We start from the raw sequence: 17,221 nt of genomic DNA, 5'->3' as shown, positions 1-17,221 counted from the left end.
ATTGACACTGTCTGATCCTTTGGTTTTAAGATGTATCTGAGATTCTGTTATTCCCTGTATGTACCATTATGACGTTAAATGTTCCTGCTGAATTGTGCTTAGTACAGGGGAATACCTATGCTGCCATAGTTTTATGGGATCTCTCTGTACAGACTATGAGCAAACTTAGGGGCTGTTCCTGCTGAATTGTGCTTAGTACAGGGAATACCTATGCTGCCATAGTTTTATGGGATCTCTCTGTACAGACTATGAGCAAACTTAGGGGCTGTTCCTGCTGAATTGTGCTTAGTACATGGAATACCTATGCTGCCATAGTTTTATAGGATCTCTCTTTACAGACTATGAGCAAACTTAGGGGCTGTTCCTGCTGAATTGTGCTTAGTACAGGGAATACCTATGCTGCCATAGTTTTATAGGATCTCTCTTTACAGACTATGAGCAAACTTAGGGACTGTTCCTGCTGAATTGTGCTTAGTACAGGGGAATACCTATGCTGCCATAGTTTTATGGGATCTCTCTGTACAGACTATGAGCAAACTTAGGGGCTGTTCCTGCTGAATTGTGCTTAGTACAGGGAATACCTATGCTGTCATAGTTTTATGGGATCTCTCTGTACAGACTATGAGCAAACGTAGGGGCTGTTCCTGCTGAATTGTGCTTAGTACAGGGAATACCTATGCTGCCATAGTTTTATGGGATCTCTCTGTACAGACTATGAGCAAACTTAGGGGCTGTTCCTGCTGAATCTGAATTGTGCTTAGTACAGGGAATACCTATGCTGCCATAGTTTTATGGGATCTCTCTGTACAGACTATGAGCAAACTTAGGGGCTGTTCCTGCTGAATTGTGCTTAGTACAGGGAATACCTATGCTGCCATAGTTTTATAGGATCTCTCTTTACAGACTATGAGCAAACGTAGGGACTGTTCCTGCTGAATTGTGCTTAGTACAGGGGAATACCAGTGCTGTGTTACAACAAGGGAGGAAGTGGAATGCTCGCAATGCACATTTCATAATCACAAGATGAGATTTATTTCCTGGCCGTCTCATGTCCAGCCCTGCTATGTACTAAGGGCACATGTATGGCAGCAGTGCAGTATCAGTGTGTGGCCTGTGCTTTTATACCAGAGACAGGAGTGTTTGTGCTGGGCCTGGAGGAGCCTGGAATGACCCTACTTGTTGGCTCTGTTTAATGAAAGGGGAGAAGGGGAACGTGCAGGGGGGCGTGTGCAAGTGTTAGTGACTAAAGTGGAATGGTGGAAGGACAAATAGTGGGAGGTGCCTGAGACGTTATACTGGGCAGTTTGCTCATAGGGATGTTCTGTGCTGCAGGTCATGCCAGGTCACTCAGTTGAAGCGAGGCACCTTTAAATTAACTGTTAGTAGGATGTAGAGAGAGAGATTCTGAGACAATTTGCAATTGGTTTTCATTTTCTATTAATTGTGGTTTTTGAGTTATTTAGCTTTTTATTCAGCAGCTCTCCAGTTTGCAAATTCAGCCCTCTGGTTGCTAGGGTCCAAATTACCCTAGCAACCATGCATTGACTTGAATAAGAGACTGGAATATGAATAGGAGAGGCCTGAAATAGGAGGGGCTTAATAGAAAGATGAGAAATAAAAAGTAGCAATAACAATACATTTGTAGCCTTACAGAGCATTTGTTTTTTGATGGGGGTCAGTGACCCCCATTTGAAAGTGGAAAGAGTAAAAAAAAAGAAGGGAAATAAATCACAAACTATAATAAAGAAAAAATGAAGACCAATTGAAAAGTTGCTTAGAATTGGCCATTTTATAAAAGTTAACTTAAAGGTGAACCACCCCTTTAACAGAGGGCATTCCAGCAGGTTAGTAGATCAGGAGGCAGTGAGAGAGGGAAGGGTTAATAGAGGAAAATATATATATATATGTATATATTAACAGAGCAGAAGCGTGCAGCAGGGGAAGGGTTAACACTATCAGTTTGTTTATGCAGGACCAGTAGCCAATCAGCGCGCTTTCTCCGAGGGCTGGGCTATACGCCGCTTTCTATTGGCTAAGAGTAACGACGCCTCCGCCAATAAGAAGTAGTCAGAGCAAGAGCTGAATCAGATGTCCCGGGTACAGTAGGAGCAGCGGGAGAGACACATAATGACAGTCAGGAGCGGCGGCAGGTAACCAGCACGTGATCATTGTGGGGCTCTTTTAAACAAACGGATTTTTGGGGGGACCCACATGTACAAAACATGCGCCGCGTCCGCTTCTTACATTTACACTGCTCTGCTGCTAATTGTCGATTGCCAGCTCTGTGGATCAGTGTTCTCTTTAACCCAGACCAGTCTCTGTGTATATATGTATGTGTGTGTGTGTGTGTGTGTGTGTGTGTGTGTGTGTGTGTGTGTGTAATTTGTGTGTGTTCTTTCAATACACTCTGTAGTACACCCATTTACACCCATAGGACACCCATTTATTGTACAGCGCTAGGGAATATGTTGGTGCTCTAAAAATATATATTATTATTATAGGGGCATGTGACTTTGTACTTATCAGTGATCTGCTGACCTTACACACTCATACACTCATATTCACTCACACTCATACACACTGATACACTTACACACACTCACATACTCACACACTCTCACACACACACTGACACACACACTGACACACTCACTCACATACACACACACTCATTGACACACTGACACACACACTCACATACTGACACACACACTGACACACTCACTCACATACACACACACTCATTGACACACTGACACACACACTCACATACTGACACACACTCACTCACATACACACTCACACACACACTGATACACACTGACAAATACAGTACACTCACATATTGACACACTCTCATACTCACACTCTCACTCATGCAAATACTCACTCTCCCACTCACACTGTCAGCTCTATGTCACCCCCCACACCCTCCTCCACTGCAATAAACAGACCCCCCCATGTTGCACAGCCCCCCCCAGCTCTATAATGTTCCACTACAGGTTCCCCCCCCCCCACCTTTAAAGCAATTGTGACCTGGGCGAGTCGTGTAACCAGTCATCCCAGTCAGGTCACATATCTCCTTATAGGCAGGTTCTCTCTGTATTGGGCGACTGACTCAGGGGAGCTTTATATGAAGCACAACTACAGCTGCTGTTCAACTACATCTCCCAACACTCTCTGAGAGCCACAGTTGTAGTCCATGAGCAGTTGGAGGGCCACAAGTTTATTTTCTCACCGCTAAGCGAATTATTTGTCTCCTTGTGCCTCAAGCTCTCACGTTTTATTTCTGAGGCGCCAGTCATTGTACAATAATGGACATCTAAAGGTGGGAGGTCATCTCAAGAGCTAACAATCTAGTCAGAGAATTCATTCCTTCCTGTAAGAAATATTTGCTTTCTCCTCCAGACTCATATAAACAAGACTTTAGAATCCCTCCCCCCCACAGCCTCAGGGTCTGTCACTATTCCTGACTATTTAAGGGAATCTGACTCCTCGTCACCTGCCCTTATGTGTCATTCATCTAATTACACCCACACTCACACTCACACTCATCCAATCAGCCACCAGCCTGCTGCTCAACCACAACAATAACAGACAGCTGCAGTCAGAGAGCCTTAAAGGAGAACTAAACCCTAAAAACGAATAGGGCTAAAAATGGCATGTTTTATATAGTGAACTTATTGCACGAGGCTAAAGTTTCAGCTTGTCAATAGCAGCAATGATCCAGGACTTCAAACTTGTCACAGGGGGTCACCATCTTGGAAAGTGTCTGTGACACTCACATGCTCAGTGGGCTCTGATTGGCTGTTGAGAAGCTAAGCTTAGGGCTCATCACTAATTATCCAGCAGAAAATGAGCTTCCCTGGCTGTAATATAAGCTGATGCTACAGGTTTGCTGATTATTCAATTCTGATGCTAATTGCACTGGTTTCTGTGCTGCCATGTAGTAATTATGTGTATTAATTACTAATCAGCCTTATATTGTGACATTTCTATTCTATGTGTACTGTATATTGTGAGTGGGTCCCTAAGCTCAGTAAGTGACAGCAGCACAGAGCATGTGCAGTGAATCAGCAGAAAAGAAGATGGGGAGCTACTGGGGCATCTTTGGAGACACAGATCTTTACTGCTAAAGGGCTGTGGTTGCCTTGGGCTGGTACAGAAGCACAAAACATAATGTACAACATTTCTACCTACTTGTTTAGTTAGGCTTTAGTTCTCCTTTAACTGAACTGTGTAGAGTAAGCAGACCAACTTCTAGGGGCCCAGGAGGTATAAGGGGCCCAGGATGGCAGTCACTGTCACTGCATTTTTGCCTGATTTCAAATGTCTTTATTCCCCCAGGACTGAATCTCTGGCTCTTCCAATGCCCAGAACTTGTGTGCCCAGGAGGTGGGTGTGGGATGCCAATTGCCTGACCCCTGGTACTGAGCTTTCTCCTTGCCACAGAGGGGTCTACTTCCACACGGACCCCGTACTGGAGAGTCACGGCACGGCCGGCATGCGAGGGACTACAGGTGTGTGTGATTGTTGGTGAGAGGTATAGGGGTAGCTGTAGGGAGGAGTGTAGGACTGTAGGGGTAGGTGTAGGGGTAGGTGTAGGGGTAGGTGTAAGGGTAGGTGTATGGGTAGGGGTAGGTCTAGGGGTAGGTGTAAGGGTAGGGGTAGGGGTAGGTGTAAGGGTAGGTGTAGGGGTAGGTGTAAGGGTAGGTGTATGGGTAGGGGTAGGTCTAGGGGTAGGTGTAAGGGTAGGGGTAGGTGTAGGGGTAGGTGTAGGGATAGGTGTAAGGGTAGGTGTAGGGGTAGGTGTAAGGGTACGTGTATGGGTAGGTGTAACTGTGTAAGGGTAGGTGTATGGGTAGGTGTAGGGGTAGGGGTAGGGATAGGTGTAGGGGTAGGTGTATGGGTAGGGATATGTGTAGGGGTAGGTGTAAGGGTAGGTGTAGGGGTAGGTGTAAGGGTAGGTGTATGGGTAGGTGTAGGGGTAGGTGTAAGGGTAGGGGTAGGTGTAAGGGTAGGTGTATGGGTAGGAGTAGGGGTAGGTGTAAGGGTAGGGGTAGGTGTAGGGCATGAAGCAGACCCTGCAGCTGTAGGGGGCTCAGGAGTTATGGGGGCCCCATGAGGCCCTAAATAATGACCAATTTCAACATATTTTAGTAAAAAAGAACAACCTTTGTTTTTTTGGGGGGCCCTTAAATGTATTTGCTGTGGGGCCCAGTAACATCTAGTTACACCACTGGTGTAGGGGTAGGAGTAGGAGTAGGGGTGCTGTACAATTCAAGTGCAGGGGTTCCCATCCCCACAGCAGCACAATAGATCCCATTAAGTTGTACCTACAGGGATGGAGACAAATAAAATGAACTTCTAGTGTTGTCCATTCAAGCTCTACCAATTCCTTCTGTGACCCTTATGGCCTTTGGGTACATTTCCTTATACAAAGGTTCCATGGACCCCCCCCCCCTTCACTAAATCTCTGCGCCCCTCTCATGTCCCTTCTCCCTTTCCTCCTTTATATTGGTTTCTCCCCTTTTATATAAACGTTCTGCCCACAGGTTTCCTACAGGGGGAGCACTACTGGGAGATTGAGTTCCTGGAACCCCCCTCGGGACTCTCCGTCATGGTCGGCATTGGAACTGGCAGAGCCGCACTGCATGCTGGGGATTTTCAGTTTGTTGATTTGCTGGGTAAGAATCGCCCATTTGGATAGAGGTTAATCCAGGTTGTTTTTATAATTATAATAATGTTTTGGCAAAAGCCTGAACCTCCTATTGTACTAACATCTGCCCATACCTCCCTTTATTTGAATATATCATTGCATTTTGGACACTAAAAAAAGCAACACTTGTTGCCACTCCTAGTAAAGTGCTTTAACGCATCCAGTTGATTCCCAGTTATACCAGTTATACACCTGGCCATGCCCCAATCACACTACTAACTAGGGTGCCACTGCACGTGTCTAAGGGTGGCAGGGTCAGTAACAAGGGATACAGGGCCAGTAACAAGGATGGCAGGACCAGTACTAGGGTGGCAGGGCCAGTAACAAGGATGGCAGGGCCAGTACCAAGGCTGACAGGGACAGTAACAAGGGTGGCAGGGCCAGTAATAAGGGTGGCAGGGCCAGTACCAAGGGTGGCAGGGCCAGTAACAAGGATGACAGGGCCAGTAACAAGGGTGTCAGGTCCAGTAACAAGGGTGTCAGGTCCAGTAACAAGGGTGACACGGCCAGTAACAAGGGTGACAGGGCCAGTACTAGGGTGGCAGGGCCAGTACCAAGGGTGACAGGGCCAGTAAAGGGTGGCAGGGCCAGTAACAAGGGTGAAAGGGCCAGTACTAGGGTGCCAGGGCCAGTAACAGGGGTGCCAGGGCCAGTACCAAGGGTGGCAGCAGGGCCAGTACTAGGGTACCAGGACCAGTAACAGGGGTGGCAGGGCCAGTACCAAGGGTAACAAGGCCAGTAACAAGGGTGACAGGGTCAGTAACAAGGGTGACAGAGCCAGTACCAAGGGTAACAGGGCCAGTAACAAGGGTGACAGGGCCAGTAACAAAGGGGCAGGGCCAGTAGGCAGAGCAGAATCTGGAAACATTTGGCACAGTTGGCATTTTGGGGGCAAGTTTACTTTACGGCACAGATGAAGAAGGTTGTGGAGACACCTGATGTTCTTTAGGGTCACTTACAGGCCTCAGAGAATTCAACACAAAACAAGAACCCTCTGTGACCACTTGGTGGCGCTCTGATATTATATCTGCAGAATGAGAACCTCCTGCTCCCGCGAATACACATGAACACACAGAGAGCAACGCCTTCATAACCGCTCACATAATAATAATAATGGTATAAAGTAATAAAGATTGCAATGTTTGCATAGCAACCCATAGCAACCAACCAGCAAGCAGCATTGCTTCAATTAAAGCATCTGATTGGTTGCTATTACAAACTTTTTTTTTACCCCCCAAAATGTCAGATTTCCTATGGTGCCGACTAAGGAGGGTTCACCCACCCTTCCCTACTTTCTAAATCTTTCTTTTAAAGGGGTGGTTCATCTTTACGTTAATTATAGAATGACCAAATCTAAGCAATTTTTCAATTGGTCTTCATTATTTGTTTTTTGTTTTTTTTTTTTATAGTTTTTGAATTATTTGTCTTCTTCTTCTGACTCTTTCCAGCTTTCAAATGGGGGTCACTGAACCCATTGAAAAACAAAAGTATTTGCTATTCATATTCCAGTCTCTTATTCAAATAATACATGGTTGCTAGGGTAATTTGGACCCTAGCAACCAGATGGCTGACACTGCAACCTGGAGAGCTGCTGGATAAAACAATAAATAAGTCAAAAACCCCAAATAATAAAAAATGAAAACCAATTGCAAATTGTCTCATAATATCACTCACTACATCATACTAACAGTTAATTTAAAGGTGAACAACCCCTTTAATATAAAGCAACAGATAGAGTAAGATCATGAGCAGCAGCATTAGGATCCCTCTGGTTGCACCACAACTCCCAGAATCCTCAGCCATTCGGCAATGAGACAGAATTGACATTGCTTGTTCCTCTTATCAGGAATGAATAAAGAGAGCTGGGGTCTGTCCTATAAAGGCACCGCATGGCACGGAGGAAGCAGCCGCCGATATACAGAGCCGTTCTATGAGAAAGGGACAGTTATCGGGGTGCACTTGAACATCGATGAAGGAACGCTGATCTTCTATAGGAACAGGCAGAGTCTGGGCTTGGCATTCACAGGACTGCAGAAGGTACCCTCTCTTAGCAGTATAAGCATGGGGTCTTGCATGACTCATAAGGCCTCCGAATCTTAAAGAATAAGTAAACGTTTAAAATAAGTGAATGTAAAATTAATGAGGGGGCCATTTCAAGCACTTTTGTAATTTGCATTCATTATGTATTTTCTTTTTATTCCAAGGGATACATGTACTGTTAATATGAATGAATTTTGTTCCAACAGCGCCACCTGCTGGTCATTTTCCCACCAGTCTGACCAGCAAGTAGTCAAGGAAGTTGTCAGGAGAAAGAAAGAGGCTGCTCTCATATTCTTCTGCTTAGGAAAAGATTTAGAAACCTTGCTCAAATGTTTCCTAATCAGAAGAACATCAGAGCAGCCTCTTTCTTTCTCCTGACAACTTCCTTGACTACTTGGTGGTCAGACTGGTGGGAAAATGACCAGCAGGTGGCGCTGTTGGAACAAAATTCATTCATATTAACAGTACATGTATCCCTTAATATCTTGGAATAAAAAGAAAATAAATAATGAATGTAAATTACAAAAGTGCTTACAATAGCACCTTCATTAATTTTACATTCGCTTATTTTAAAGATTTACTTATCCTTTAATTGTGTGGAAGCTGCCATGTTTGTCTAACCATTACTTATACATAGCAATTACAGAGCCACAATATATATATGATCAATGATGTCGATTTTGATAGGGCCAGAACTAGGGGTATTCAGGTGATGCAAGTGGAATGATAGAGCAGCAGGGGGAGCTTGGGGGGATTGTGGACCAAGCAGCAGTGGTGCGGTTTCACCTATGGGTCGCCTGGAGTGGGGGGGCATGGGGCAGGCTTTGGGCAACAAGCCAAGTAAATCTCTAGTCTTTTTCCCTGTAACATTGCTATTTTATTAACAGGTGCAATCCCCATTATATCCAATGGTCTCCTCCACTGCTCCATGCACAGAGTTGGCCGTCGGACTGCAATACTCCACCCTGCCCTCCCTGCAGGAGCGATGCCTCAGCACCCTGGCCCACAGCTTGCCACAAACAGACATGGTGGACTGTCTCCCACTTCCCGCCACTATCAGGTGGATTCTGAAAAGCTGGAAAGATCAAATAGGTCTGAGCCTCCAGAGACCCGAGATGTAACCGTTAAAACTGGCACAACCCAGGGCACGAACTGCTGTTAGGGTTGCCACCTGGCTGGTATGTTACTGGCCTGGCAGGTAAAAATGATGGTTGATCCCAATGTTATTAATACAGAAAAAAGATAAATATATAGGAAGGCCGGTATTTTTTTCTGGAAAAGGTGGCAACCCTGACTACTGTGTAGGAGGCCTAAATTGTTTGGTTATGGCTTAATCAGGAAGTGGTGAAGTATAAACAGGAAGTGGTGCAGTATCAACAGGAAGTGGTACAGTATAAACAGGAAGTGCTGCAGTATAAACAGGAAGTGTTGCAGTATAAACAGGTAGTACCCCATTGATCAGAGGACGGTCTTCGGCTCCTCTTCCAGTGCAGCACAAATCTAAAGTAATATTAGTTCCTCTTCCCTTAACTGCTGATGATGCAACCAGTCGGGCTATGTACTGTATTCAAACGGGAGGCAAGTCTATAAATGACAAGGCTGTGGGATCAGAAATGGAGGACAGGGGCAGTAACAAGGGTGGCAGGTAGGGTTGCCACCTTTTCCAGAAAGAAATACCGGCCTTCCTATATATTTATCTTTTTTCCCTATTAATAACATTGGGATCAACCATCATTTTTACCGGCCAGGCCAGTAAAATACCGGCCAGGTGGCAGCCCTAGTGGCAGGGCCAGTAACAAGGGTGACAGGTTCAGTAACCAGGGTTGCCACCGGTATTTTACCAGCCTGGCAGGAAAAAAATGATGGCTGATCCCAATGTTATTAATAGGGAAAAAAGATAAATATATAGGAAAGCCGGTATTTTTTCCGGAAAAGGTGGAAACCCTACCAGTAACAAGGGTGGCAGGGACAGTAACAAGGGTGGCAGGGCCAGTAACAGGGAGGCAGGGCCAGTAACAAGGGAGGCAGGGCCAGTAACAAGGGAGGCAGGGCCAGTAACAAGGGAGGCAGGGCCAGTAACAAGGGAGGCAGGGCCAGTAAGAAGGGTGCCAGGGCCAGTAACAGGGAGGCAGGGCTAGCAACAAGGGTGGCAGGGCCAGCACCAAGGGTGACAGGGCCAGTAACAAGGGTGGCAGGGCCAGTACCAAGGGTGGCAGGGCCAGCACCAAGGGTGGCAGGGCCAGTAACAAGGGTGGCAGGGCCAGTAGCAGGGAAGCAGGGCCAGTAACAAGGGTGGCAGGGCCAGCACCATGGGTGGCAGGGCCAGTAACAAGGGTGACAGGGCCAGTTCCTCTTCCCTTAACTACTGATGATACATCCAGTCAGGTTATGTTCTGTATTCAAACGGGTTTATAACTGACGAGGCCGTGGGATCAGAAATGAAGGACAGTTCTGCAGAAAGTATCAAACAAACACTGAATTAACTCAACCCGTGTCAGGAGAGAAGTGTTTTATATCAGATAAAGCCCACTGAACTCTCCATGCAACGGTTAATGGTATATCCGGGGGAAGTGTCTTGTGTAACATTTAAACAGACCTCTGTGATGATGTTTCTGCCAAGAGGGAGAGTGAGCTCTTCAGACAACACTCTATGTGGCTCTGTGGTAACCCAGGGCTTAGAGAAGTCTGGAATCCTGTGGATATGAAGGAATAACGCTGTTGCTGCAGCAGTGACTATTGGAATATTCCAGTTCCAGCCCAACCTTAGAAGTCCAACATTTGGTCAGGGCCCCCTTAGCTCACCCCAAAATGTCACCCTAAAATGAACTACAAACTGCTGTGCTTTGATATAGGCCTAGTGCCCCTAATTATTCTTATTATTTAAAAATAGGGACTACTACCCATTTAAATGTATATTAGATCAGATTCTTTACTGTGGATGATTTTTATTATTTTTTAATTTATAAATCAGACTTATTTTACACCTGACCATTTTGATACAAAATAAATATTGTTTCTTATCAGCTCATCTGTTCTTGTTCTTACCCAACCCAGACTTCCATATACACGTATCAAAAATATATGTATTGGCAAATCATTAAACATCGCTTGTTTAGAGCTCTGGCTAAAATATCACTCATAACTTTATTTTCTCTAAACACTGTCCACTCGGTTAACTTTTAGTTGCCTCCTAAAAAGGGAGAATTAGTAAACCCAAATTTTCTATTCGTCTGCTGTGACATTAAAAATTCTGGCCTGAGAACAAAGACTTGTAAACAAAAAACAGACTTTTGTCTGGAGAAATATAATATACAGTTATTTTAAACGAGCCCAAAGAGTAAGGATAAAAAATGTCATATTTACGTCTTGACTCTGCAGGCACCAACTATAGTAACAGTGGATAATAGTCTCTGGGAAGGGAGTGTGACTGTGGGATAGCAGGTATAGTAGGGAGAGATGGTGCCTATAGTAACAGTGGATAATAGTCTCTGGGAAGGGAGTGTGACTGTGGGATAGCAGGTATAGTAGGGAGAGATGGTGCCTATAGTAACAGTGGATAATAGTCTCTGGGAAGGAATGTGACTGTGGGATAGCAGGTATAGTAGGGAGAGATGGTGTCTATAGTAACAGTGGATAATAGTCTCTGGGAAGGGAGTGTGACTGTGGGATAGCAGGTATAGTAGGGAGAGATGGTGCCTATAGTAACAGTGGATAATAGTCTCTGGGAAGGGAGTGTGACTGTGGGATAGCAGGTATAGTAGGGAGAGATGGTGTCTATAGTAACAGTGGATAATAGTCTCTGGGAAGGGAGTGTGACTGTGGGATAGCAGGTATAGTAGGGAGAGATGGTGTCTATAGTAACAGTGGATAATAGTCTCTGGGAAGGGAGTGTGACTGTGGGATAGCAGGTATAGTAGGGAGAGATGGTGCCTATAGTAACAGTGGATAATAGTCTCTGGGAAGGAATGTGACTGTGGGATAGCAGGTATAGTAGGGAGAGATGGTGCCTATAGTAACAGTGGATAATAGTCTCTGGGAAGGGAGTGTGACTGTGGGATAGCAGGTATAGTAGGGAGAGATGGTGTCTATAGTAACAGTGGATAATAGTCTCTGGGAAGGGAGTGTGACTGTGGGATAGCAGGTATAGTAGGGAGAGATGGTGTCTATAGTAACAGTGGATAATAGTCTCTGGGAAGGGAGTGTGACTGTGGGATAGCAGGTATAGTAGGGAGAGATGGTGCCTATAGTAACAGTGGATAATAGTCTCTGGGAAGGAATGTGACTGTGGGATAGCAGGTATAGTAGGGAGAGATGGTGCCTATAGTAACAGTGGATAATAGTCTCTGGGAAGGGAGTGTGACTGTGGGATAGCAGGTATAGTAGGGAGAGATGGTGTCTATAGTAACAGTGGATAATAGTCTCTGGGAAGGGAGTGTGACTGTGGGATAGCAGGTATAGTAGGGAGAGATGGTGCCTATAGTAACAGTGGATAACAGTCTCTGGGAAGGGAGTGTGACTGTGGATAGCAGGTATAGTAGGGAGAGATGGTGCCTATAGTAACAGTGGATAATAGTCTCTGGGAAGGGAGTGTGACTGTGGGATAGCAGGTATAGTAGGGAGAGATGGTGCCTATAGTAACAGTGGATAATAGTCTCTGGGAAGGGAGTGTGACTGTGGGATAGCAGGTATAGTAGGGAGAGATGGTGCCTATAGTAACAGTGGATAATAGTCTCTGGGAAGGGAGTGTGACTGTGGGATAGCAGGTATAGTAGGGAGAGATGTGTCTATAGTAACAGTGGATAATAGTCTCTGGGAAGGGAGTGTGACTGTGGGATAGCAGGTATAGTAGGGAGAGATGGTGCCTATAGTAACAGTGGGACTATAGTTAAAATAAATAATACAAAATAAGCTCTTGCCAAACAACCAATCTCAGCAGCTGACACATCAAGGATAAGAAATTACCAAAAAATAAACCCACAAAGTGTATTTATGTTACATTTTTATTTCACTGGTTTTTTTTTTAACTGAAGTACAAAATGTGAAATCACAAGCAGAGTAAAAATATAATGAGTTACAGTTGCACCATATGAACATAACCAGCAGGGGGCAGGGCACTGGCCAATGTGAGAGATTCAGAGGATCAGGGTCATAATCCCTCGGGGGGATTTTCTTATAAAAATTAAAAAATGCCCAGTAGGGAACACGTCTCTCCGCCAGGCTGAGCTGCAAAGCAAGACGACAGTTGAGCAAGTCAAGCACCCAATAGTGTCTTAATCAGGGATACACCGAATCCACTATTTTGGATTCGGCCGAAACCCTGAATCCTTTGCAAGACATTAGGCCGAATACCAAAACAAATCCTAATTTGCATATGCAAATTAGGGTTGGGAAGGGGAAACTTTTTTTACTTCCCTCCCTGCCCCTAATTTGCATATACAATCAGATTCGGTTTGGCTGGGCAGAAGGATTCGGCCGAATCTGAATCCTGCTGAAAAAGGACGAATCCCGAATTGAATCCTGGATTCGGTGCATCCCTAGTCTTAATCTAGTCCTCCAATCTGAAGGTCTGCTGCCCCTTTAAATCCCACCCTGCCCAAATTTTGCATTTACAAGTCAAGCTCTATTATAATCCTTTCATGTGCTGATTGCCCAAATCATCTCCAGGGAAGGATTGTGGGAAGATGCAAAAAGTGGGCAATTATGGTGGGCACAGTGGGGCTCATTTATCACTATTGGGCAAATTTGCCCATGGGCAGCTAACTATAGCAACCAATCAGTGATTAGCTTTTTAAAGCCAGCCGCAAGTATAAAAATGAATGCAGCAATTTGATTGGTTGCCATGGGTTACTGCAAATTGGACCAGTGTTGATAAATGCCCATACGTCATGCTCCTTCAGCAGAAATGCTGTAAATTGTAACGGAATTCTGATTCCTCTTGCAGTGGTCTTGTACCAACTAGGAATGCACCAAATCCAGGATTCGGTTTGGGATTCGGCCTTTTTCAGCTGGATTCGGATTTACCCGAATCCTTCCGCCCGGCAGAACCAAATTTGCATAAGCAAAAACAAGGAAGTAAAAAATGTTTTCCCCTTCCCCCTAATTTGCATATGCAAATTAGGATTCAGAATTTGGCCAGGATTCCGCCTTTTTCAGCAGGATTTGGTTGAATCCTTCTGCCCGGCCGAACCGAATTTGCATATGCAAATTAGGGGCGAGGAGGGAAATGACACAACTTTTTGTCACAATATAAGGAAGTAGAAAATGTTTCTCATCCCTAATTTGCATATGCATAAAAAGGATTCGGCCGTATCTTTCGCAAAGGATTTGGGGGTTCGGCCCAATCCAAAATAGTGGATTTGGTGCATCCCTAGTACCAACCAATCCCGGGGGGGGGGTGATGTGACAACCAATGGGAGCAATGAATTTTATTTCTATAGCTGAGCTGGTTGGTCCCAACTCTTGGCACAAGCTGAAGCTGCTACAAACAAGGCACCGACTTCCCAAATGATGGGAACGATCTGAGGCTGGAACCCAACCCCTAATGGACCTTAATGGGCCCCAGCCTCGGATCATTCCCATCAGCCCGTGGACCTATATATAAACCCTGTAGAATTTGGCACTGCCTAAATCTGATGCTGGGGGGGACGGAGGGTGGGCACAGCCATGTCAAGTTAATAAAAGCTGTAGAGTTTTAAGTAAATACGTTGGGGCAAAGTGCAAACAAAAGGAGGAAGCCGACATTTTTTTGGGGTTTTTGCACTTTGAACCCAAACTTGCCGGTCACTGCCATTGGTTCCGGTCCTTGGGCCTTTCAATATGAATCCATGAAGACCCCCAGGTGCCTCTTGTAAATGAATGTCCCTCTGTACCCTAGTATTTGCACCTCTTACTCGTGTCGAAATTAAAAATCAAATCTTAAAAAAAAAACTTGCTTTTAAAAATTGTCATCTAATGAAAGAAAAATAACTTTGTGCCGGGTCACAAACAAGGTCAGTAACGACTCAATTAAAGGCATCGTTCTCCTTTAATTGAAATAAAACAGGGATATCTTGAGATCGTTTGCAATTGGCCTTGTCTTTTTTTTTTTTTAATAATTATTTTTTAGCGTTTTAGAGAGCAGCTCTCCAGCGTGGACTGTCAGCAGCTACCTGGTTGCTAAGGTCTAAGTTAGGAATCCAGGATTCGGTTCGGGATTCAGCCTTTTTCCACATGATTCGGATTCGGCCGAACAAGTAAAAATTGTTTCCCCTTCTCACCCCTAATTTGCATATGCTGGTTCAGAACCATATGCTGGTTCATGAATGATTCGGCCGAATCCAAAATAGTGGATTCGGTGCATCCCTAGTCTAAGTTACCCTAGCAACCAGGTAGCGGTTTGAATGAGAGACTGGACAATGAATAGGAAGATTAAGGAATTAAAAAGTAACTATAAAAATAAAAACGGAGCAACACGGAGCAACAGGTTCTTAGCAGTGGAAGCTGGAAGGCATCATTCTATAGCTATAAAAAATGAAGACCAACTGAAAAATTGCGACTGAACCGGGGCCGTAACTATAGAGGAAGCAGACCCTGCGGTTGCAGGGGGGCCCAGGAGTGTAGGGGGCTCAGTGAGACCCTAATTAATTAGCAATTTTAATATATCTTGGTAAAATAGGCCAATTTATAAATATTTTGGGGCCCTAAATTGAATTTGCTATGGGGCCCAGTAACAACTAGTTACGCCACTGGACTGAACATTGACCCTGGACAGAATATCAACAGGGCTGAAAGCGGCCATCTTTAGCCACTTCGGTAATCTTCGGATAGAGACCGTCGGTTCGAAATTTTCTGCGCATTCGCAGTTGTCATGAAACAGAAAATTGCTCCAACTGCGCATGCGCCGCTACTCCGGTCTCATTCCAAAGATTTCCGAAGAGAAGAAGATGGCGCCTGTGAACTCCGCTGGACAGAGGAATAAGTAAAGAGTTAGGGGCATTTAGGCTGGGGGAGGAGGTTTTATTAAGGGTTTGTTTCTCCTTTAAAGCAGCCTTTGATCAACTGCAGATTTGCTGCTGCTGCTAAGGGTATATAGTAACATCAAGAAAGGTTTATACAATACAGAAAAGCAGTTTTCACATGTAGCTGCTTCCAGCAGATCCAGAGGCAGAGGAATAATGCAGTTAGATGGAAAACTAGAAGGAAGAGTTAGTAAAAAACACAGCCACAAGGGGGCGCAAATTCCTTACAGAGCATGGAATGTAAAAAGAGATACAGACTGAGGGGCATAATGATTCCAGGTCCCTAATGACTCCCTATTAGAAAGTGTATGTGCAGTAGATGATGCAGCAAGGCAATGGCACTCATTATTATTATTATTATATAGGAATAAAAAGGTGGCACAGCAAGTTACAGAGCTGATTTACACCCGGATCCTGCCCTCTGCTCTTATTTACATTCATTAAAACCCGACATGTTTAAAAGGAGCAAAAGAGATCCAGAAACGAGCGACGTTAGGGGCGATAACCGATAGTTTTGTCTATTGGCTGCTTGCTACTCATTAGGAAGCAGCCAGCCAATCAGAACGGAGAACCTAAGTAGGTCGTGTGCTAGTGCTTCCCCCACCTGCTGCCTACACTTCTGATATACCACCAATTCTGTCCGGCAGCTCAGGAGTTTGGATATCGATCACCCCAAATAATGAACAGCCCCATTGATAATAATAAATGGGATAATATACAGTTATATATATATCAAACCAATCAGATCTGACCGTTATTCCCCAACTGTACCAAAAAGAGAGAGGAACCGACCATATAAAGGAGAGGGAATAAAGCATAAACAAAGAATCTGAATTAAAAGCTCCACCTGCCCAAATATATATATATATTTATATATCAAAGCCCACATTAGGTCACCTCTAACCAAATAACTTGCCCTTACACAACCATGACATACGTAACAATAGTGCCTCTCGCCCGCCAGAGGCACCCGCTGTCTCCGAGCGCCACTAGAAAGTGAACCCACGCGGGGTGCATGCATCACACGAGTCATTGTGCTATCACTTCTATTGGAGATGCCAGCTCCAACGTGTCACAGGAATGCACAGACACACGCTCACAGGGGGGCAAGTAACACACACTTACAGGGGGGAGAGGGGGCCGGGTGGTGATAAACTGGCAGTTTGGAGAGTGCTGTGTTGGGAGTGGAAAAGCTCAAGGCTCGGGATCCCCAAACAGCTCTCTCCAGTTGTCTAGCAGGAATTTGGTGAAGGTGTTGATGGGGTTAATCGCTTTTAAAGTCATGGCAGCATCTTTGGCCCACAGGAGGTTCGGGCCGAACACCACAGCCAGGTTAGTGGTCGTCATCTTGTTCTCTTCGCTGTGAGAAGAGACCTTAGAAACAAGGAGAAGATTGAGACAAAGTCAGAACATGTTTCTCTCAGTGGATATAGTACAGCGTATAGAGCCTTCAGTTCTCAAATAA

At 45.0% G+C, this 17,221-nt stretch overlaps 2 protein-coding genes across 2 annotated transcripts in view; one reads left to right on the top strand and one right to left on the bottom strand.

The window, feature by feature from the left end:
* Window positions 1-1,770: 1,770 nt before the first annotated feature.
* LOC108713766 (SPRY domain-containing SOCS box protein 3) lies at window positions 1,771-10,831 on the top strand. The gene is made up of 5 exons (XM_018257337.2): window positions 1,771-2,150; window positions 4,348-4,520; window positions 5,556-5,687; window positions 7,566-7,756; window positions 8,647-10,831. Exons 1-5 carry the CDS (start codon window positions 2,128-2,130, stop codon window positions 8,878-8,880), a joined length of 753 nt encoding a protein of 250 aa, XP_018112826.1. The 5' UTR covers window positions 1,771-2,127; the 3' UTR covers window positions 8,881-10,831.
* Window positions 10,832-12,741: 1,910 nt separating this feature from the next.
* Window positions 12,742-17,221, bottom strand: part of arhgap1.L (Rho GTPase activating protein 1 L homeolog) — a 31,540-nt gene continuing 27,060 nt past the window's right edge. Inside the window, 1 exon segment of the mRNA NM_001087086.1 lies at window positions 12,742-17,130. Within this exon segment, the coding sequence (NP_001080555.1) occupies window positions 16,951-17,130 (180 nt within the window). The 3' untranslated portion in view covers window positions 12,742-16,950.

The sequence above is a fragment of the Xenopus laevis genome, chromosome 4L, assembly GCF_017654675.1.
Source record: "Xenopus laevis strain J_2021 chromosome 4L, Xenopus_laevis_v10.1, whole genome shotgun sequence".
Classification (NCBI taxonomy): domain Eukaryota; kingdom Metazoa; phylum Chordata; class Amphibia; order Anura; family Pipidae; genus Xenopus; species Xenopus laevis.
This window is presented reverse-complemented; position numbering and strand designations above follow the sequence as displayed.